The 24710-nt window shown below is 44.5% G+C and overlaps 1 protein-coding gene across 3 annotated transcripts in view; it reads right to left on the bottom strand.

The window, feature by feature from the left end:
- Positions 1–24710, bottom strand: part of ddx4 (DEAD (Asp-Glu-Ala-Asp) box polypeptide 4) — a 74074-nt gene that overhangs the window by 45828 nt on the left and 3536 nt on the right. The window contains exons 1-4 of one of the 3 annotated variants that reach the window (XM_078396955.1): positions 16289–16413; positions 8348–8460; positions 6889–6943; positions 4646–4714 (exon numbers count right to left, since the gene is read on the bottom strand). In XM_078396955.1, coding sequence (XP_078253081.1) covers positions 4646–4714; positions 6889–6943; positions 8348–8416 — 193 coding nt within the window. In that variant the 5' untranslated portion in view covers positions 8417–8460; positions 16289–16413. The other 2 variants (XM_078396941.1, XM_078396949.1) reach the window with 2 other exon arrangements.

Here is a 24710-nt window from a genome sequence, read left to right as displayed (position 1 = left end):
GAGAGGCCATCTGCATTACCATGTTTCTCTGAAGCACAGTACTCAATGTGATAATCATAGGGAGAGAATCATTGCCCATCTTTGGATTCGAGCTGCAGCCATGGTGGGCAGGCTTTTGTGTTCTCCAAACAGTGTTAGCAGGGGTTTGTGATCAGTCACAAGTTTGAATTTCCTCCCCCACAGGTACTGGTGAAACTTCTTTACACCAAAAATGAGCGCTAGTCCCTCTTTCTCAATCTGAGAATATTTCTTCTCAGCAGGGGATAATGTGCGTGATGAGAAGGCGATGGGGCGCTCCTCCCCTGTAGGCATTTTGTGTTGTATGACAGCTCCAATGCCATACGCTGAGGAGTCACAGGCCAGAGTGAGAGGAAGCTTTTGGTCATAGTGCACCCAAACGTGGCAGACACAAATATTTTGAAAGCTGGGTCTCTTTGACCGCTGCCTTTTCATCTCTTGGTGTTATATTTGTACTTGGATTTGAGCTATTAATGGAGCTTTATATTTGACATAAGTTGTTGTGTATTTATGCAGTACCTCTTACGTGGTTTCTACTTTGCCATTTTATAATTGTAAGGCAACATTTGACTTGTTCCAATTTAAGTCTGAACACGTTTCCCTCAATCATAACCTAGTAGAGGTTCAATAATTGAGATCCCTCAAGGACGTGGGTTTCTAAAATTGTTGGTTTCATTAGACGGTTGCAAAAGCTAAGAAAATTGCAGGATTCGGTACATGTGGTATTTGACTATCTTATGAGCTAGACGTGTCCACCTACTACTTCTCCTCTCTTCCAGCTTTCTTCTCTCTGCTCAATCAGTCTGAATAAAGGTTCTGACCTGAAACAACACCTATCCATGTTCTCCAGAGATGCTGCCCGACCCACTGAGTTATTCCAGCACTGCCTTGTTTAGAATAGGCACCAGACAAGCAGCGTTGTTCAGTGAGAAACAATCAAGTTTCAGGTTGAGGATATCTCATCAGATTTGGAATTTGTTGAAAGTTTTCAGTATTTTCTCTGCTACAAATAAAAGGAAAATGTTGAAGGGGGGGGGGGGGGGGTGGTTTCAGTTTTGGATTTCCTTTTTATATTTTGTGGGAATGATACGTATGTGGATGCATTGGATTCTAAAATTGCCCATAATGGGTGTAAATGGGTTTACATAGAACTGGAATAGGTGGTTCATGGTGGGTTTGGATTCTGTGGGCCCCAATGGCCTGTTCACTATTCTGTGTCACTAAACGTAACATTACAGCACGATAGTATTCAGCATTATAGCTTTGCTTTTTTTTTTTGTAAAAACTAAATGTCTTTTCCATTTTTCCAAGGACTGCTTAAAATCCCTTCAGTGTTTGTCAGTTCCAGTGTTTGCCCTTCATTTGATTAGGAATAGATTGGGTAGATGCACAGTGTCTCTTGCTCTGAGTAACTGAATTGAGGATCAGAAAACATAGGTTTAAGGTGAAGGGAAAAGATTTAATAGTAATCTGAGGGGTAACTTTTTCACACAAAGGGTGGTTGGTGTATGGAACAAGCTGCCAGAGGAGGTAGTCGAGGCAGGGACTATCCCAACACTTAAACAGTTAGACAGGTTCATGGATAGGACAGGTTTGGAGGGATATGGACCAAATGTGGGATGAGTGTAGCTGGGACATGTTGGCCAGTGTGGGCAAGTTGGGCCGAAAGGCCTGTTTCCACACTGTATCACTCCATGACTCTTTAAGAAGATGGCAATTGGGCAGTGAGTTGATTCTCTTGACGTGGACATCCGGATGCTGTTGAAACTGTGCATTGGAATTGTGGTGTATTTACCATTTGAGTTTTTGTGTTTTGGCAGCTGAGCCTTGCCGTAGTTCCGGGTATAAAGCATTGTGGGATACCTGTATTAGCTCGCTGGTGGTGTTGAAGTAAAGTGGCCATATGTTGTATGCTAACTCGTCTCACTCGTCGATTCTTATCATAATACACCACAGTTAAAGTTGGCGACGAGGATAAAACAAGCAGAAAATGCCTATCATAGGTTCCATAGGGGAGTTCGCCCCGAAGACGGAGTCTTGGTCGGCGTATGTGGAACGTTTAGAGCAGCTTTTTGAGGCCAACGACATTGCAGAGGAGAAGTCTGTGACCAGTTACGTTGCGGAGCTGAAACAGTGTGCAGTTAACTGTGAGTTTGGAGCGACGTTGAACGAGACGCTTCGTGACCGTTTTGTCAGTGGGATTTGTAACGAGGCAAGCTAGCGCCGGCTGTTGTCGGAGTCCAACCTGACTTTTGCACGGGCATTTGAAATCGCCCTCAGCATGGAGACTGCGGAGAGAGACACGCAGCAGCTGCGGGGACACGAGGCGCGTCCGAACCAAGTGCATAAAGTGGATGCGCACACGGCTAAGCAAACGGGGAGGAACTGCCACAGATGTAACGGCAAAAATCACAGCCCACAGGTGTGTCGCTTTAAAGACGCAAAGTGTTACAACTGTGGTAAAACCGGGCATATTAAAAGAGCATGCAGAGGAAAAGTGGCGGCGGCACCGACACAGAGCAGATATAAACGACAGACTGATAAAAACACAAAGTATGTGGAGGCAGAAGAAATAGCGTTGCCCATGTTTTCATTAGTAAATGGCAAAAACTGTAAACAAGCATACAGGGCATGTTTTGTGGTTAATGGCAAAGAAGTCAAACTAGAAATTGACACCGGAGCTGCCGTGAGCATCATCTCAGAGGAGCTGTTTCAGACCACCTTTTTAAAGCAACCACTTGGGCTTGCTGAAGTCACACTGAAGACATACACAGGGGAGGTTATTCCTGTGTTGGGACAGTTTGAAGCCACTGTCTGCTATGAGAGTCAGAGTGAGCAGCTACCAATGATTGTGGTAAAGGGTGCAGGACCAGCTTTGTGTGGAAGGAACTGGTTAAAAAAGCTCACCTTAAACTGGAAAGAAATTAAACATGCCAGTGACAAGTCTCATCAGGAAGACATAAAGCATATTAAGGAAATGCCTCACCTGACATCAATACAGGATGTACTGGAGTTACACTCTGAAGTGTTTAAAGATGAACTTGGCACTCTGCGTGATGTCAAAGCAACAATTCTGGTGGAACCAGGGGCCCGCCCAAAGTTTTGCAAAAGCCGCCCACTGCCATTTGCCATGAAAGCACGGGTGGAGGCTGAATTGGACCGACTGGAAAAGGCCAACATAATTACTCCAGTCAAACATAGTGAATGGGCAGCACCCGTTGTTCCTGTTGAAAAAAAGGACCATACCATTCGTCTGTGTGGAGATTACAAACTCACTGTAAACCCAGCAGCCACCACAGAGGGGGTATGGGGAGAAGGCAGGAACGGGGTACTGTTTGAGAGTGATCAGCCATGATCGCATTGAATGGCGGTCATGGCTCGAAGGGCTGAATGGCCTACTCCTGCACCTATTGTCTATTGTCTAAAATACTCCATGCTTTAAATCAGAATGTTTCCTGCATTTCAATTTGCAATATCAAGGTCCAGCTGCCAGCTTCAGCTATCCCTCCACCTCTTGTCCAACATCTGCTTCTGCTGTCTGTTTGTTGTCGTTCGCCTGACTGGGGTCAGTTGACAGGGCTCACCACGAGGAGGTCGACAACATGACCCCCAATAGGAGCATGGAGAACCAGCTGGGAACAGACATCACGACCTCCTCAATTCACTGTCGCACCGAACACCACAGCCCCACCCGGCTCGGACATGCCCCGCAAAGAGTGGGTCGCCCTGAACCGGCTCCGCACAGGGGTCAGCCGGTTCAATGCCAACATGCATAGTTGGGGGTTGCGCTCATCAGCAGCCTGCGTGTGTGGAGCAGACCAGCAAACAGCGCAGCACGTCGTTTTCGACTGCACTGTCCTCCGTCCCCCTGGTGGAGAGGTAGACCTCACGGCCCTTGACAACAGTACATTGCACTGGCTACCGCGCCTGGAGGGCGTTACATAATTTCTGCTGCCTCAAACGCAAGAAGTTGTCCAACATATTTAAACGTAATTCTTTCACACATGCTGTTTACAATGCCAGTAATTGACAAGCATGTCAGTTTGTCAGTAACAACTAAAGAATATTGCACAGACATGCAGGTTGGTAGGTCAATTAACTTTTGTAAAATTGTAAATTGTCCTGAGTGTGTCAGATAGTGCTAGTTGCATAGCGTGGCCTCAGTGGAATGTTTCCATGCTGCATCTCCAAATCTCTAAAACATCCACTCCCAATGGCCACATTTATCAGCATCTGCCCATTATATCCAAACTGTTCCTGCCCCATAACCCATTTTCCAGTCAGGTCAGGTGATCAGAAAAAATAAGTTCCAATGCCTTGCTCAAGCATAAAAAGTCCACCTCAACGTTTTCTTGTTTGATTTTACTTAGTCCATGTAACACAAATCATCTCCATCTTAGAACATATCTTGCACAAGTTAATGCTACAACTGCCAGGGAAGAGCACGATCTTTTCGCATTATTAACTAATCAACAGTGCAAGCGATTCTTCCTTCCCAATGAAAGTTTTTAAATAGAAAAACTGTAAAGATAAATTGAAAGGGAGTACATGGAAGATGAATAGTGAAAACAAGCAGTCAGAAACTTAAAAACCCAATAGCATTGCAAAATAAATGCCTGATCCATACCTTGATTGTCGATCACTCTGGGTTGCCAACCTGGATGACCATTAAACTTGGGTTGCCATTCATTGTGTTCTAAAATTAGTAAAAGAAAGTCCATCTGAATAAAATCCTAATATACTTTGTTTGACAGACATTTACTCAATTTGCTATTTTTAACAGCAAAATGATTTTTGAACGTGCAGAATTTCAAAATAGACTTATTCTTGCAGTCGTCTTAAAAATACTCAGTTATCCAAATTTTAATGACATTAGGTGATATTAAATAGACAGCTGACTTGTCATTCATCATTAGCACTGTGTTGCAAAACTTGAGCATGATGTCATCGAGAGTTTTTCAACACCCCTGGAGGGATGTTATCAGCGCCTGGACTCTTCCCTTGCTTCAGCGAAGTCTTCACTTTTCACAGCTCCTCCAAAGTAAAGGGGGTGTTGTGAATCTGTACATCCTTGAGGACAGTCTCAATCTCCTCACCTTCCTCAGTGAGTTGGAGGTGATTCAAGTAGGTTCTTGAAATGGGTGAACCACGTGTTGATTTGGTCCTCTGGCGAGTTCCCGTTGACCTGACTTGGCCTTCCTCCTGCCACTGATCTTGTTCGCGACTCTCCATGCCTCGCTATACCGCTTGCCATTGTTGGCAGCCTCTACTATCATTCTCGCAACCTCCTCCTCCTTCAATTTGTCATACGCCTCAAAGAGTTGGGATTTGGCTGCCTTCAGGTCCTCCTCGAGCTGCTCTTTCCTGCCACCAGTGTTGGCCTCATGGCATTCAACAACTACTTTCCGTGCTGCAACAACTTCTGGGTGCTCAGTTGCAACTTCTCTTCACATGCTTCACTTTGGGTAAACTCTTCATTGCTTCAGAGATGGCCTCTATGAATCGTTCACAGCAAGCTGTAACATTTTCCCTCGCCTCAGCTCCTCCCCTCTCCTCTTCCACCTCTTCTCGTTTCTCCTCCTCCAGCACAATCCAACATCATCCCCGTCCCCAAATCTGGGAGCCTGAACAAGACTGACAACTATCGTGGCATCAGCCTGACATGTGTCTTGGCCATGGTCTACAACTGCTTGATTCTCAACCGGATTAGGGCTGTTATCAACCCGAAGCTACGTTACAATCAGAACGACTTCAGAGACAAGAACACGGTCACACAGATCCTTGCCCTCCGAAGAATCATTGAGGTGAAGAATAACAGCCTGCTGGCCGTCCTAACGTTTACTGATTTCAAGAAGGCGTTTGACTCGATTCATCGATGCAAAATGTTGAGGATTTAAGGCTTATGGTATCCCTCCTCGACTCCTCAGAGCCATTGAGGATATGCACTTGGGCACCACGACCAAGGTTGTCACCCTGGATGGCGAAAGCAAAGTGTGCGAAATCCTCGCGGGGGTCTTACAGGGAGACACGCTGGCACCCTTTCTCTGTCATTGTCCTTGATCATGCAATTAGGCAGGCGCTCAAAGAACACGAGGACCTCGGCTTCACAATCACCCCAAGACATGATGCCAGTCTAAACTAGACCCATTTGCCTGCACATGGTCTGTGTCCTCTTCCCTACTTACATATTATATAAATGTTACTGCAAATGATGCATTAAAACTGGAAAACATCTTCGAGAGCATCAGAAATTTATAGGAATGAATGCTTGACAATTGCATCAGCAGAGTTCCCCCTCCAGCCCCCATTTACTTTCTCAATTTAAACACACAGAAAATGATTCTAAATCAGGAGGATGTGGTCTGTAAAAGTCCTTGGTGGTGGAAGCCAGGTTTGGGAGATACCTTGGGCGAGTAACTACAGTGTACACTGCAGTCCCTGTGCGATGATGGTAATGATTTTTTAAAGAGTGGCTGATGCAGGCCATTCAAGAAAGTTGCTTTGTCATGCATGATCTTAAGTTGTACTCATCCAGGTGAGGCTAGCATTCCACAGTCATGACGTGCCTTGTTTCCGGTCAAAAGACTTTGGGGCATCAGTTGATTCACACATGGGCCAATCCCTGACATATTCTTATAGCAGGAGAATATCAGTTAATTTTCTGTTCAACTGTAATCTCCAGGATATTGATTGTAATAAAAATTGAATGGCAAAAGAGATAGGTTGCAATTTCTCTTTAACAATAAGACCAACGACACAAAACATGTCAGTGTTAGTGTATATTTTTAACCAGCAATTTCTTCATAAAAGACTAATGGGCAAAAAAAGAAAAACAAACACAAGTTAAACTGATTAACTATAGATTATTACCTTTCAAATCAGAAGATTGATTTCCATTGATAACATCATCATTCATTAGGCTTGTCTAATTTGAAAACAAAATACATCTGTCAATATCTGAGAATTTTACATGGACTATCAGTAGATATTTTAAAGCAATAAGACGCTTACCGCATTGTAAAGGAGAAAAGGGGATTTAAGGGTTAAGGTGTATGTGACCAAATGCTACATGAAGTGTAAGAAAATAACTGCAGATGCTGGTCCAAATCAAAGGTATTTATTCATAAAATGTTGGAATAACTGAGCAGGTCAGGCAGCATCTCAGGAGAGAAGGAATGGGTGACATTTCGGGTTGAGACCCTTCTTCAGACTGATGTCAGGTGGGCGGGACAAAGGAAGGATATAGGTGGAGACAGGAAGATAGAAGGAGAACTGGGAAGGGGAGGGGAAGAGAGGGACAGAGGAACTATCTAAAGTTGGAGAAGTCAATGTTCATACCGCTGGGCTGCAAGCTGCCCAAGCGAAATATGAGGTGCTGTTCCTCCAATTTGCGGTGGGCCTCACTATGGCACTGGAGGAGGCCCATGACAGAAAGGTTAGACTGGGAGTGAGAGTGGGAGTTGAAGTGCTCAGCCACCGGGAGATCAGGTTGGTTGAGGCGGACTGAGCGAAGGTGTTGAGCGAAATGATCGCCGAGCCTGCGTTTGGTTTCGCCGACGTAAAGAAGTTGACATCGAGAGCAGCGGATGCAATAGATGAGGTTGGAGGAGGTGCAGGTGAACCTCTGTCTCACCTGGAAAGACTGTTTGGGTCCTTGGATGGAGTTGAGGGCGGAAGGTAAAGGGACAGGTGTTGCATCTCCTGCGGTTGCTGGGGAAAGTACCCGGGGATGGGGTGGTTTGGGTTGGAAGGGACGAGTGGACCAGGGAGTTACCGAGGGAATGGTCTCTGCGGAAGGCAGAAAGGGGAGGCTACATGAAGATGAACTGTCACTAAATTAGATTGCATACCACAGATGCCTGCAAGTCTATCTATGTGTAGATGCCGGCTTGAGATTGCAGGAGGGGTGTTGTAATCTTACAAAGGACAGGAAACGGATACAAAGGAAGAGCAGAGTAGAATGAGCCTCTTAACAATCACCCTCAAGTTGAGCACCGGGAAGATGTGTTTATGTTAATAGACTGAATTAATGACCTCGGACAATGGCCAGTGATAGTGGGTGATGATTCATTGAATTCCTATCCTCTTGCAAGCCACCTGTGTGGGGTGTCTGGTTCTGTTATCACTTCTAAAAACCTATTGTATTTGGTGTATAAAAATGCTGCTGAAACACTAAGTGAGTGGGGTCCTCGAGTGACTGAAGATTGATTTCCATTGATAACATCATCATTCATTAGGCTTGTCTAATTTGAAAACAAAATACATCTGTCAATATCTGAGAATTTTACATGGACTATCAACAGATATTTTAAGGCAACAAGATGCTTACCGCATCACTGAAGGATGGGATAATGGTAATAGGCTCCCTTCCCAGTTCTGCATCCCAATCTTCTGTCATATTGAGAAATCTCACTTGCCCAATGATTCCACTTCAAAATAAACCTTTAAAATAAACATATTTTAATGAGAATCTCAGAATTTCAATACTGTAAAATAACTCAATTTCCCCAATTTTACACTTGCAATGGAAGCCATTTAATCTTAAAGCTGTAACCTCTGACACTTGCTCTCCTTCACAGGTAACAAATGTTTTTTTAACCTTCCACAATTGCCTTTGAGAAGATAGTTGGCATATACCCTACTTTGTTCATTCTAAACATGGCAAAAGTACCTTCTTCACCTCCTCCAACATTATTTGTTGAGGTCCAGGATGGAGATCCACACCATCTAAATACTGGAGCTCCCTTTCCAATTAAATATGAAGTAGAATCTGGAATGCCTCCCAAAGAACAGTGCAACACATGAGAAATCCCGTCGGACCTTCAATGTTCATGCCGAGCATGATGCCAAAACCAACCATTATCAGCCTGCACATAATTCATATCCCTCCACAGCCAAAAGTGTCATAAATGCCACATGTACATTTGCCTCCGCCATCACTCTCAGCAGCACTTTCTAGGCACTCACCACCAACAAAAATAAAAGACCCACACATTCACTTTAAAGATTGCCCCTCTCACCTTAAAGCTCTGCCCTCTAGTATTTGTTAATTCAATCCTGGGGAAAAGGTTCCAAATGTCTACCTTATCTATGATCCTCAATTTTGTATACTTCTGCCAGGTCTCCCCTCTACCACCAGAGCGACAGTGGTTCAGATGTAGAGCAGTTGCCTCTCAGAGCCTGGGTTCAATCCTGACCTCAGGTGCTGTCAGCGTGGAGTACTTTCTTACACATTCCAAAGATGTGCAGAGTTGTAGGTTAATTGTCTTCTGTAAAATGCCCCAGTGTGTAGGATAATATAGAGCTAGTGGGAATGTGTGATCGAATACCTCGATGGGCCCCAAAGGCCAGTTTCCTGCATCTCTAAAACACAAAAAAAAACATTCCAGAGATCACAATCCAGTTCTGACTAATCTCTCCATGTAGCTAATACTGTTCAATTAAGGAGTCATTCTGGTAAACCTCCTTTGAACTCTATTCAAAGCCTCCACATCCTTTCTTTATTGGGGTGACCGGAACTACGTGCAATACTTAAAGATGCAACCTAATCAGAGCCCTATAAAGCTGCAATAATGAAACATGTCAAACATATTGAGCTCCAACAGCACTAAACAGCATTCCAGCTGGTCATGCAGGCAAGTAAGATAACTGCACCACACCACCATGTGGTTTCCAGCAAGGCACCCATGTAAACCAAATTTCAACTTTATAGAAAGTTGAATGGCTTGATTACCCAGTGGAAGCCCAATAAATCATCGACATTGACTCCAGACCAAAATGGCTCAAAGACATCAGGCCAAATATTGCCAAACTAAATATCATACCAATTATGGTCTCAACAGATGAAACAGTCCTCGCTTTTGAACGCCTTGTGGAAACATCAAGGATAGACAGCACAGTCTGATTGAGAGAAATGCACATAGCAGCGGCAGCAATTCCTGGGTTTAGCACATTTGTCAAGAACTGAACCAAGGGATTATCTAATTGAAGACACAAGAAACTGCAAATACTGGAATCTTGGGCAAAACAAACTGCTGGAGGAACTCAAATGGTCAGGCAGCAGCTGTGGAAGGAAATGGGCAGATGACACGAGTAAGGACCCTTCAGAGGGAAAGAAATCTGAAAAAATAGACAGTAAAAGCCTGGCATATGATAGGTGAAAGGGTTGATCTGCAGAAGTTACAAAGGCTGAAGTGGTGACAGGAGGGTATCAGATAAAGGGATTATGGGTGGAAAGGGACAGAGGGAGGATACAAAGGAAATAGGAGACAGTGATGAGACAAGTGTTGGGAAGAGAGGAAGGGGCAAGCAGCATCGTGGGAGAGGATTTATTCACAAAATGCTGGAGTAACTCAGCAGGTCAGGCAGCATCTCGGGAGAGAAGGAATGGGTGACGTTTCGGGTCGAGACCCTTCTTCGAGACCCTTCTTCTCTCCCGAGATGCTGCCTGACCTGCTGAGTTACTCCAGCATTTTGTGAATAAATCGATTTGTACCAGCATCTGCAGTTATTTTCTTATATATTGTGGGAGAGGAGTTCTGTCAGATGCAAATGTCCATGTCAATGCTGATGAAGAGTTCTTTGAAATAGCCTCGTGTGCCTCAAGGTATTTATTCACAAAATGCTGGAATAACTCAGCAGGTCAGGCAGCATCTCAGGAGAGAAGGAAATAAGTGTGTCTCAAGAGATGCTTTTAAAGATATTGGACAATACAAAGATATCCTCAGACTGGACAGCACAAAGTTTCTCGAGATTGGAATTCCATCCATTCTAATGCAACACAATATATTTTTCCAACATTACTATCAAGCCAGGTGGCATTCTTTGTCCGGATTACAGCAAATCCATACGCCTCAATGCGAGGACACAGCAGAGGTGTCTACAAAATCTGTAGAAGGCACAATGCAGCTAATGGATCAGATCAGCTGCAAGTGCAGAAACAAAACTTAAAACAGAAGAAAACTTCTCAATATTCCTATCCCAAATGAAGGCAGAATAGCAAAATTTTAAAAAATCAATTTCTGATAGAAAGCCAATTGGAAAACACATCAGAAGAGGAAACTGTTTGACTTCTTTACAGGCACATGGAACTGCAGATGCTGGCTTACCACATAAGACAGAGTGCTAGTGTAACTCCGCAGGTCAGATAGCATCTCTGGAGTAGTTGGATAAGTGACATAGCCATTTACTCAAACTCAAAGCTAGTGATAAGCACCATTTTTCAACCATCTTCTATCCCTCAACGCTCAGAGGGAGGTCACTCCACGAATGAGCAGATATGGTGTTTTAACATGTCAACTTCTCTAAACAATCGCAGGCTCGGCAATCGTTTCACTCAACACATTCGCTCAGTCCGCCTTAACCAACCTGATCTCCCGGTGGCTCAGCACTTCAACTCCCCCTCCCAGTCTGACCTTTCTGTCATAGGCCTCCTCTAGTGTCATAGTGAGGCCCACTGCAAATTGGAGGAACAGCACCTCATATTTCGCTTGGGCAGCTTACACCCCAGTGGTATGAACATTCACTTCTCTAACTTTAGATAGCTCCTCTGTCCCTGTCTTCCCCTCCCCTTCCCAGTTCTCCCACTGTCTTCCTGACTCCAACTACATCTTTTCTTTGTCCCACCCCCCCCCCCCCCCCTCCGTCTGAAGAAAGGTCTTGACCCAAAACGTCACCCATTCCTTCTCTCCAGAGATGCTGCCTGACCCACTTAGTTACTTCAGCATTTTGTGATACTTGGTGTTTTAACACAGCTCACTTCATTGGCTGTAGCAACCTCCTTCACTACTACACTGGTGAGGCCAAACACTAATTATTTTATGCTTGGGTAAGCTGAAGTTCAATGGCACCAATGTCAAGATACAAGGAACTGCAGATGCTGAAACCCTGAGTGCTGGAGGAACTCAAGGCATCAGGCAGCATCTGTGCAGGGCAAGGATAAGCAACATTTTGTGTTGGGATCCTTCAGGTATTAACATAACATTTACCAATTTCAGGTAAGCCACATCCCACATGGCTTTCCTTTCTCCATGCCACCTGGTTTCTCTTTCCTTCTTTTGTTTTTCCATTCCAAGCCCTCCTCCCATTCCATTACCCAAACTACCCTCCCCAACCAGCTTCCATCAGCCCATCACCTAGAGACCTTGATTTCTTCCCTCATGCTTCATTTTCCTATTCCCTCCCCCTTCTAGTTCAATCTGCCAATCATCCTTATACAGCTCCACGTATCCCTCACCAGTCTGTCTCAAGACTCACCCTTCCCAACTTTGATCCATCTATTTATTCTCCTCTTTCCCTACCCTAACCTTTGCCACACCATTCCCTTCCCATTTCTACATCCTGGATACCTTCGCTATACAGTCATTCTTCATGTGGCTTCTTGACCCAAAATGTTGACCATGCATTCAATTCAACACATGCTGCTTTGCGCACAGTTCAAGCAACAACAAAATAAATTACAGCACTTTCGTTTTTTGGCCCCAGATTCAGCATTTGCTGTCTCTTTATACTACCCCATTCTTCCTGAGACTTCCAATCTCTTGAATAATTGCACCCATCTCCTCCTCTAACAATTTAAGGACAACAGAGATTTAATCTAGTCCCTTACATTACAGAGATACTGACCGCCCGAGTCAATGCATAGAGGACGTAACACCTTATCCACATCTTTCATAACACTTCATCCACCTTTCGATACAATTACAAAATCAAAGATTCTTAAATAACTGGGCGGCACGGTAGCGCAGCGGTAGAGTTGCTGCTTTACAGCGAATGCAGCGCCGGAGACTCAGGTTCGATCCTGACTACGGGTGCTGCACTGTAAGGAGTTTGTACGTTCTCCCCGTGACCTGCGTGGGTTTACTCCGAGATCTTCGGTTTCCTCCCACACTCCAAAGACGTACAGGTATGTAGGTTAATTGGCTGGGTAAATGTAAAAAAAATTGTCCCTAGTGGGTGTAGGATAGTGTTAATGTACGGGGATCACTGGGCGGCACGGACTTGGAGGGCCGAAAAGGCCTGTTTCCGGCTGTATGTATATGATATGATGATGATATGATATAACTGCTTTTAATCGAAAAACATCTTTTAGTTCTCACAATTCTTCCACAGTTCAAAAATTTCTTCTCATCTCAAACATGAACAGCCTAGCCCATACGGAAAGCATAATCCCTGGTTCTCGATACCCCAGTCCCCACACCACCACCATGATTCCAACACTATCAAGGTAATAACTGAGGAGGGATCAAAAAGCTTAAATAAAACAAGTCAATGGAAAGCAGAGCAAATTGGTTTCCTGTAATTTTTTGTTCTTTGTCATGACATTAAAGGATTTTTTCAGCTGCCTCATCTATGAATTTCCCTCCGTGTAAGAAGTGTAGATGTTTACAATATTGAGTTTTGTACACAACCCCACACTAAAAACGTCTGACCACATAAAGCAAGATTTGACCAACATTCACACTTGATAAGTTGATAACATTTATCCTCTACAAGTGTCAGGCATGACCATTAGAAACGACCCAATCAGCAAAAATAAGGTGGCCACAAAATGAGACTAAACTACATAGTCAGTGCCTCTCCTAAGCATTTTATCAGTAAAAAGGATAAGCTGGTGTATGGTTAGAAGTGAAATCATGACTCCCCACTTACCTCAATGAGTGCAACCTCAATGAGTGTTATGCTTAAGACACACCTTCCACAAACTGCAAGTGAATATGCATTCTAAAGACACTCCACAACTCATCAACCTGATAGAAAGCTGGTAATGTCACCTTTCAAGTTGCATAACATACTGAGCAAAGCACCAAGCACTAGAAAAACAAAGGATGTCAGTCAGCATCTGTGGAGGGAATGGACAGATGACACTTACTCTTGAGACTGGAGTAGAAGGGAGAAAACTGGGAAAAAGAGCTGAAAGTAAGACAAACCCTGGGAAGTCAGTTCGATAGTGAGAAGGGTATTAATTGTCAGACGAATAGAATAAGTTCCAAAGGTCAAAGGTAAAAAGGGATGAAAGATGAGCATACAAAGGAAAGGAGCAGTTGAGAGATGGTGGAAGAAATAGGTGCACACAGGGCAGGGGACACATGAATGAATGGTCAGGTTTAGGAGGAATATTATTTGAAATTAGATAATCCAACGGTCATACTGTTGGGTTGAAATGCACTCACAGACTACAAGGTACGGCTCCTCTAGTTTCCACATGGCCTCATTCTGACAAGGCTTCCCAAGGACAGAAATGATATTGGGCTTTAAAATGTTTAGCAATCCAGCAGCCTGAGCAGAGAGAGCACAAATGTTTGGTGAAAGTCTCCTTGCTTACATTTGGTCTAATCAATACAAAGGAGTCCACATCATAAGCACAGAATGCAGTAGACAAAATATGAAGAGATGCATGTGAACATTCTATTGTTGTTCCTTTATCGGTGTGTGGGTGAACCTTGATATGGTCTCCCCTCAGCCTCCTGGATTCCAAAGACATGATCTAACCAATTCACCCTGGGTCTTTTCGATCCTCTCCTTGTGACACAAACCTCCGAGACCTCATAACAATTTTGTACGTTGTTTTTGCACCCTTTCCAGTTTAATAACACCCTTCTTATAGCAGGGCAACTAGAACCATGCAGCTTTAATAGGACACCCAACTACCTACCGTAGTCAATATCAGACCATTGAACGCAAGGATACCAAACACTTCCTTCACCACACTTGCAAGGAACTCTGCCCAGCACCCCTGGGTCTCTCTGTTCTACAGTACTCCCCATTACCCTGCCATGTACTGTGCAAGTCATGCTCTGGTTTGTCTTGTCAAAATATGTCGTATTTATCCAATTAAAACATCTGTCATTCTCCATTGGCCCAGTTGACCAAAATCTATTGTAATCTTTGATGACTTTCTTCACTGTACCATCAATTTTACTGCCCCGAGCAAACTTATTAACCAGGATGGGATTTTAATGCTAGTGCTAGCAATGCCCGCATACACCAAATAAATACAAAACACACAGTTCCTCCATCCACTGGAACATAAACATTTTAGAATAAGATTTTTGTTTTCCATTTAAAGTATCAAAAATGTTCTCATTTCAGACAACTTCGAAGACATATGACAACCACACCCATTTTTATCCCTCAAACTAATTTCCACCACAAGCGAGTCATGGCCTTTCGAGACTGCATCCACATTTAAGAGGCAGTCCCTCACTTTACCACTTCGAGGATGATATGGAGTTCCAAGCCACCCCACCATACCAAGTTCAAGGACAAGTGCACCTGTGTCCAGACTGCTACCCGCGCTCGTCTCACGCCTGTACACCGGTGGTCTTCGAGCTTGTTGTTGGTGCCATAGTCCTCCTCCTCCTCGTCCTCGTCCTCCTCCACCCCCTCGTGAACGTGAGCATGTACTTACTTGCTGAACCCCCCACGCCCGCTTGGCGCCTTTTCTAGCTTCACGTGGCCTTCCACGGGTGCACGTGACATCGGCTCCCCCACCACCGGCGCCTGGCGCAACCCCCCATTGTGACGTCAGAATGCAGTAGAATCACCGACAGCCGGCGCGCGGGCCGCTCACGGGGTTACCTGCTGCCATATGTAGCAATGCCGGGGCGTCCATGCACCTCAACTTGCACATCAACTCACTCACCCACCTATGCTCTCATTATTAGTAGAGTTCAAAACTTTCCTCCTCCATTTTATTTTTCAAAGAATGGGAAGGTGGGGAAGAGATTACAAAACAAGATAACGGATAAAAAGGTGCATCAACTTTTGCTGGATAATTACATTCACTTACTCGCCCCCACACACTCGAATGCACATTTATGTCCTAGTTCCATGAATTATAAACGTATTGCATACCCAAGTTGGAAAGTTTGTGCACGCCCTTAAAAGAGGGAAAGGTTCCGATGCGAACCCATGAATCGAAAACGTCCGTGGTATTAAAAGTTTAAACTAAGTACCGTCCTATTAAGATTTTACGTCATTACATTAACTTTTCACCAAAGAAAAATCTACAGTAAACACTATCGAGCGGCAACGTGAAATGTTTAAATTAACACACAAAGAGGGGAAAAATATCCAGAGAGAAAATCAACCTAAAACACTTAAGTGAAGAGAACAAAGAAAATATTTTACCAGTTGTTCAATCCGCACAAATTATTAAAACCTGCGACGTCTCCTTTGCGGATCTTTAACCCGTCCAACACGGTTTTAAACCACGATCTTCTCTTATAAACAACCAATCAAAACAATCGTTATCTCGAGAAATTCTCACCTCAAGAACAGGCTGAAAACAAATCACGCATTTCCGCTGGGTCCTAAACTCTCCGGACGCTCGGGACAAGGCATGAGTATTTCACCTGAATTTTGCCTGAAAGAATATCTATTATTTGCCTCCAATGGCACATTTAATTGGATGTTTAATTTAAGGTTACGGTACATGCACATTATTAACACTAGATGGCTCCCTACTAGATTATGGCAATTATTAAAGTCAAAGGTCTCCTTTTTTTATTTTCCTCAAAGAATATATTTAAAAAACTCAGGAAATAAAAACAACTGGTTATGAAATGCTAATTTAGATTGATACTACTTAATTATTTTCATATATTACAAATCCATAAGTATAAAAAGTAACTATGATTGATAACAACATCTCTTACAACTTTAGATTATTCCAAAGTTCGAAAATGAACTCCTATACTATACTGAATAATTTACTGACTTGAAGACACAGTCTGCTGGAATCTTGAAAACAACAGGCTGCTAGTGGAATTCAACACATCAGGCAGTTTGTGTGAAGGGATTTAGCATTTTGGATCGGCACCCTTCTTCTGATTGCTTGATGGGTCCCAACCCAAAATGTTGTCTGTCCATTTCCAACAGAAACTATACTGCCTGACCTGCTGAATTCATCCAGCAGTATGTTTTTGTTCAATTTACTTATTTGAATAGCTATAGTCTCTGTATGCCATTCCACTTGACCAAGAGATCTTGGGTGCAAAGAGGTGGAAATTGCTGAGCATTTGGATAGCAGTAACAGGATCATTCCGAGTCAGCATGGATTTACGAAGGGGAAATCATGCTTGACAAATCTACTGGAATTTTTTGAGGATGTAACTAGGAAAATTGGCAGGGGAGAGTCAGTGGATGTGGTGTACCTCGACTTTCAGAAAGCCTTCGACAAGGTCCCACATAGGAGATTAGTGGGCAAAATTAGAGCACATGGTATTGGGGGTAGGGTACTGACATGGATAGAAAATTGGTTGACAGACAGAAAGCAAAGAGTGGGGATAAATGGGTCCCTTTCGGAATGGCAGGCAGTGACCAGTGGGGTACCGCAAGGTTCGGTGCTGGGACCCCAGCTATTTACGATATACATTAATGACTTAGATGAAGGGATTAAAAGTACCATTAGCAAATTTGCAGATGATACTAAGCTGGGGGGTAGTGTGAATTGTGAGGAAGATGCAATAAGGCTGCAGGGTGACTTGGACAGGTTGTGTGAGTGGGCGGATACATAGAAGATGCAGTTTAATGTAGATAAGTGTGAGGTTATTCACTTTGGAAGTAAGAATAGAAAGGCAGATTATTATCTGAATGGTGTCAAGTTAGGAAGAGGGGATGTTCAACGAGATCTGGGTGTCCTAGTGCATCAGTCACTGAAAGGAAGCATGCAGGTACAGCAGGCTGTGAAGAAAGCCAATGGAATGTTGGCCTTCATAACAAGAGGAGTTGAGTATAGGAACAAAGAGGTCCTTCTACAGTTGTACTGTACCTACAGTTGTACAGTTGTACCGGGCCCTGTGCAGTTTTGGTCTCCAAATTTGAGGAAGGATATTCTTGCTATTGAGGGCGTGCAGCGTAGGTTCACTAGGTTAATTCCCGGAATGGCGGGACTGTCGTATGTTGAAAGGCTGGAGCAATTAGGCTTGTATACACTGGAATTTAGAAGGATGAGGGGGGATCTTATTGAAACATATAAGATAATTAGGGGATTGGACACATTAGAGGCAGGAAACATGTTCCCAATGTTGGGGGAGTCCAGAACAAGGGGCCACAGTTTAAGAATAAGGGGTAGGCCATTTAGAACGGAGATGAGGAAGAACTTTTTCAGTCAGAGAGTGGTGAAGGTGTGGAATTCTCTGCCTCAGAAGGCAGTGGAGGCCAGTTCGTTGGATGCTTTCAAGAGAGAGCTGGATAGAGCTCTTAAGGATAGCGGGGTGAGGGGGTATGGGGAGAAGGCAGGAACGGGGTACTGATTGAGAGTGATCAGCCATGATCGCATTGAATGGCGGTGCTGGCTCGAAGGGCTGAATGGCCTACTCCTGCACCTATTGTCTATTGAGATATAGACGATGATGTAGAGATATCGAACAAATGAATAAAAAGATATACAAAAAGGTAACAATGATAAAGGAAACAGGCGATTGTTAGCTGTAGCTAGGTGAGAGTGAAAGCTGGTGTGACTTGGGAGGGGGAGGGATGGAGAGAGAAAAGCAGGGGTTACTTGAAGTTGGAGAAATAAATATTCATACCCCTGGGTTGTAAGCTGCCCAAGCAAAATATGAGATGCTGTTCCTCCAATTTGCATTTAGCCTCACTCTAACAACGGAGGAGGCCTAGGACGGAAAGGTCAGTGTGGGTAAGAAGGAACTGCAGATGCTGGTTTAAATCGTAGACACAAAAAGCTGGAATAACTCAGCGGGACAGGCAGCATCTTTGGAGAGAAGGAGTGCGTGACGTTTCGGGTCGAGACCCTTCTTCAGACTGGTTAGGGGTAAGGGAAACAAGAGAGAAAACGGTGATGTGGAGAAATCAAGAACAATGAATGAAAGATATGCAAAAAAGTGACGATGATAAATGAAAGGCCACTGTAAACTGTTTGTAGGGTGAAAATAAGAAGCTGGTGCGACTTGGGTGGGGGAGGGAGAGAGAGGGAATGCCGGGGCTACCTGATGTGAGAGAATATGACATGCTGTTCCACCAATTTGCATTTCGCCTCATTCTGACAATGGAGGAGACCAAGGACGGAAAGGTCTGCATAGGAATGGGAAGGAGAATTAAAATATCCAGCAACCGGGAAATCAGGTTGGTTCAGGCGGGCTGATCGCAGGTGTTTCACAAAACGATCGCCCAGTGTGCGTTTGGTCTCGCCGATGTATAAGAATCCACATCTTGAACAACAGATACAGTAGATGAGGTTGGAGGAGGTGTAAGTGAACCTCTGCCTAACCTGAAAGGACTGTTGGGGTTCCTGGACAGGTGGTACCTGGGGAGGCAGTGGTTTGGGTGGGAAGGGATGAGTTAACCAGGGAGTTGCAGAGGGAATGATCTCTGCAGTAGGCGGAGAGGGGTGGAGATGGGAAAATGTGGCTAGTAGTGGGATCCCGTTGGAGGTGGCGGAAATGTTGGAGGATTATGTTTTGTATGCGATGGCTGATGGAGTGAAAGGTAAGGACCAGGGGGACTATGTTGCGATTAGGAGAAGGGGGAGTAAGGGCAGAGCTGCAGGGTACCTGCGAGGGCCTCATTTATGATGGAAGAGGGGAACCCCCGTATCCTAAAGAATGAGGACATCCCGGATGTCCTGGTATGGAACACCTCATCTTGGGCGCAGATGTGGCGTAGACGGAGGAATTGGGAGTAGGGGATTGCGTCTTTGCAGAAAGCAGTGTGGGAAGAAGTGTAGTCAAGATAGTTGTGGGAGTCAGTAGGTTTTGCAATAGACGTCAGGCGAAAGTCTATCTTCAGTGAGATCAAGAAAGAGGAGGGAGGGGTCGGAGATGGTCCTATTGAATTTGAATGCAGGATGGAAATTGGTGGTGAAGTTAATGAAGTCCATGAGTTATGCATGGATGCAGGCATCACTGTGAAGGAAATAAACTTGGGGGATAGGGCCAGTGTACACTGGAACTGGGATTCTTCAACATACCCTACAAAGAGGCAGGCCTAGCTGGGGCCCATGCGAGTGCCCATAGCTGCACCTTTGATTTGGAGGAAATGGGAGGAGTCAAAGGAGAAGTTGTGAAGGATGAGGGTCAGCTCCACTAGGCGGAGAGTGTTAGTAGTGGGAAATTGGTGATGTGCTGAAGAAGGGTTTCGACCCTTCTTTACCCAGGTTGCTCTACCAAGCACTTTGTGTCCTAACGTGCACAAAAATCTCCTTGTGGATTGCGTATTTGCCAATATGATCTGGAAAACTATACAATGGTATTTGTCATCCTGAGGATCTGCATTACAGAGAACTCAAAACTACATAACTGAGGTTGTTCCTTGCAACACATACTGAAACAAATATCAACTGCTGCTGTAAAAGGCACACTGGAAGAAAATGCACTTTGATTACCCTAAACCTGTTGGACTTTCAGTGTGAGACATCTGTGTGTAAAAGCTGCCGACTAGCAAGTTCCAAGATGCACGAGTGCTTACTGAGGAACCCATTGAACCCTGGGTGCTGCCACCACAATGGCATTGTGGGGACTTCTGCTATGGCGGACCTGGGCCCAATGTAATAGGGTCCTAAACACTTTATGGGAGCATTGATGAAGGAGAAAACCTAAGCGACATATAATCAGAATGATTTGTACTGATTGTGTTTACAGTATATAATATATATATATATATTATTTTTTTTTAAGTGACTGGGACGTTGTAACCATGACTGAAACCTGGTTAAGGGAGGGGCAGGACTGTTCCGGGTACAGGAGCTTCAGGAGAGACAGGAGTGAGGGAAAAAGAGGAGGGAGGGTTGCATTGTTGGTAAAGGAAGTTGTCACGGCAGTGGTCAGAGGTGACATTATAGATGGCTCATCTAGTGAGGCTATATGGGTGGAGCTGAGGAACAAGAAAGGGATGATCACCTTGTTGGGGGTGTATTACAGTCCCCCAAATAGTCAATGGTAATTAGAAGAACAAATATGCCAGGAGATTGCAGACAGTCACAGGTCAAATAAGGTTATTGTAGGAGGGGATTTTAACTTTCCCAAGATTGACTGGGTAAATCAGAGTGTGAAGGGTTTAAATGGGGTGCAATTCCCCAATAGTGTTCAGGAGTTTTCTTAAGCAGTTTGTAGAGGTCCCCACACATGAGAGGGCAACACTGGATCTAGTATTGAGAAATTAGGAAGGGCAAGTTAATGATGTGTTGGTGGAGGAGCCTTTTGGGACCAGTGCCCACAGTTCAATTAGGTTTAAGATAGTTATGGATAGGGACGGAGAGGGTCCAATTGTTAAAATGCTCAACTGGGTAAGGCCAACTTTTAAAGGTATGAGAGAAGGTCTTGGTCAAGTTGACTGGAGCAGGTTATTTAAGGGGAAAGGAACGTCAGTCAAGTGTGATATTTTTAAAAATGTGCTGACAAAAGCTCAGGATATGTACGTTCCCGTTAGAGTGAAGGGCAAAACAGGCAAACGTAAGGAAGCTTGGCTGACGAAGGAAATTGAGGCGTTGGTTAAAAACAAGAAGGATGCATGGGACAGGTATAGGCAGTTGGGATCAATAGACAATAGGTGCAGGAGTAGGCCATTCAGCCCTTCGAGCCAGCACCGCCATTCAATGCCATTCAATGCGATCATGGTTGATCACTCTCAATCAGTACCCCGTTCCTGCCTTCTCCCCATACCCCCTCACTCCACTATCCTTAAGAGCTCTATCCAGCTCTCTCTTGAAAGCATCCAACGAACTGGCCTCCACTGCCTTCTGAGGCAGAGAATTCCACACCTTCACCACTCTCTGACTGAAAAAGTTCTTCCTCATCTCCGTTCTAAATGGCCTACCCCTTATTCTTAAACTGTGGCCCCTTGTTCTGGACATGTTTCCTGCCTCTAATGTGTCCAATCCCCTAATTATCTTATATGTTTCAATAAGATCCCCCCTCATCCTTCTAAATTCCAGTGTATACAAGCCTAATTGCTCCAGACTTTCAACATACGACAGTCCCGCCATTCCGGGAATTAACCTAGTGAACCTACGCTGCACGCCCTCAATAGCAAGAATATCCTTCCTCAAATTTGGAGACCAAAACTGCACAGGGCCCGGTACAACTGTACAACTGTAGGCACAGTACAACTGTAGAAGGACCTCTTTGCTCCTATACTCAACTCCTCTTGTTATGAAGGCCAACATTCCATTGGCTTTCTTCACTGCCTGCTGTACCTGCATGCTTCCTTTCAGTGACTGATGCACTAGGACACCCAGATCTCGTTGAACATCCCCTCTTCCTAACTTAACACCATTCAGATAATAATCTGCCTTTCTATTCTTACTTCCAAAGTGAATAACCTCACACTTATCTACATTAAACAGCATCTGCCATGTATCTGCCCACTCACACAACCTGTCCAAGTCACCCTGCAGCCTTATTGCATCTTCCTCACAATTCACACTACCCCCCAGCTTAGTATCATCTGCAAATTTGCTAATGGTACTTTTAATACCTTCATCTAAGTCATTAATGTATATCGTAAATAGCTGGGGTCCCAGCACCGAACCTTGCGGTACCCCACTGGTCACTGCCTGCCATTCCGAAAGGGACCCATTTATCCCCACTCTTTGCTTTCTGTCTGTCAACCAATTTTCTATCCATGTCAGTACCCTACCCCCAATACCATGTGCTCTAATTTTGCCCACTAATCTCCTATGTGGGACCTTGTCGAAGGCTTTCTGAAAGTCGAGGTACACCACATCCACTGACTCTCCCCTGCCAATTTTCCTAGTTACATCCTCAAAAAATTCCAGTAGATTTGTCAAGCATGATTTCCCCTTCATAAATCCATGCTGACTCGGAATGATCCTGTTACTGCTATCCAAATGCTCAGCAATTTCGTCTTTTATAAGGTGCATCCTTGGAGAAGTTTTGGGAACTAAGGAGTAAACTGAAAAAGGAGATCAGAATGGCAAAAAGGAGCCAAGAGATAGCTCTGGCGGGCAGCATTAAGGACAATCCCAAAATATTTTATAAATACAAAAGGGGGAAAAGGGTAACAAGAGAGTGGGACCTCTCAGGAATCAAAGCGGTCACCTCTGTGTGGAGCCACAGGAGATGGGCAAGGTACTTAAAACTTGGGGCAGTCAATGGAAGTGCCTTGAGCAGTCAGTGTTGTCTTCGAAGAAGTACTGAAGGTACTATCGTGTATGAAGGTAGACAAATCTCCAGGGCCTGATCAGATATATCCGAGGACATTGCAGGAAACTAGAGGAAATTGCGGGCGCCCTGGTTGAAATTTACAAGTCGTAATAACAGGAGAGGTGCCGGAAGATTGGAGGGTGGCAAATGTTGTGCCTCTTTTCAAGAAGGGCTGCAGGGAAAATGCTGGGAACAATAGGCCGGTGAGCTTAACATCTGTCGTTGGAAAGTTACCAGAGAGTATTCTGAGGGATAGGATATACAGGCATTTGAATGGGCAAGGGCTGATTAGTGATAGTCAGCATGGTTTTGTACAGGGAACGTTGTGTCTCACAAATGTGATTGATTTTTTTGAAGATGTGACCAAAAAAGTTGATAAGGGCAGAGCTGGAGATGTTGTGTACATGGATTTCAGTAAGGCGTTCGACAAGGTTACACATGGTAGGCTGCTCTGGAAGGTTAGATTGCATGGGATCCAAGAAGATATAGCTGAATGGACAGCAAATTGGCTCCATGGACAGAAGTAGAGGGTGATGGTGGAAGGTTGCTTCTTGGACTGGAGGCCTGTGACTAGTGGTGTGCCTCAGGGTGAGGTGCTGGGCCTGTTATTGTTTATCATCTACAATGATTTGGATGGGAACATACAGGGCAAGTTGAGCAAGTTTGCTGATGATACAAAAGTGAGTGGTTTTGCAGATAGCAAAGATGGTTGTAAAAGATTGCAGCAGGATCTGGATCGATTGGCCAGGTGGGCTGAGGAATGGTTGATGGAATTTAATACAGAGATGTGTGAGGTGTTGCATTTTTGGACGTCTAACAAGGGCAGGACATACACAGTAAATGGTAGGCCTCTGGGGATTGTTGTAGAGCAGAGGGATCTCAGAGTGCAGGTGCATGGTTCCTTGAAGATCAAGTCGCAGGCAGATAGGGTGGTCGAAAAGGCTTTTGGCACATTGGCCTTCATCAGTCAGAGCATTGAGTATACATGTTGGGAGATCATGTTACAGTTATATAAGTCATTGGTGAGACCACATTTAGAATATTGTGTTCAGTTCTGGGCAGCATGTTATAGGAAAGATATTGTAAAGCTTGAAAGGGTTCACAAATTTACAAGGATGTTGCCCAGGACTGTGCTATAGGGAGAGGTTAAGTAGGCTGGGTCTCTATTCCTTGGAGTGCAGGAGGATGAGGGGTGATTTTATAGAAGTGTACAAAATCATGAGAGGAATAGATTGGGTCGATGCACAGAGTCTCTCGCCCAGAGCAGGGGAATCGAGGACCAGAGGACATAGGCTCAAGGTGAAAGGGAAAAGATTTAATAGGAATCCGAGGTGTAACTTTTTCAGACAAAGGATAGTGGGTGTAAGGAACAAGCTGCCAGAGGAGGTAGTTGAGGCTGGGATTATCCCATCGTTTAAGAAACAGACAGGTACATGGATAGGACAGGTTTGGAGGGATATGGACCAAGTGCAGGCAAGTGGGACTAGTGTGGCTGGGTCATTATTGGCCGGTGTGGGCAAGTTGGGCCGAAGGGTCTGTTTCCACACTGTATCACTCGATGACTCTACA

This window comes from Rhinoraja longicauda, chromosome 1 (genome assembly GCF_053455715.1).
Source record: "Rhinoraja longicauda isolate Sanriku21f chromosome 1, sRhiLon1.1, whole genome shotgun sequence".
Taxonomy (NCBI): domain Eukaryota; kingdom Metazoa; phylum Chordata; class Chondrichthyes; order Rajiformes; family Arhynchobatidae; genus Rhinoraja; species Rhinoraja longicauda.
Note: the sequence above shows the minus strand (reverse complement) of the source record. Positions and strands in the feature narration are given on the sequence as shown.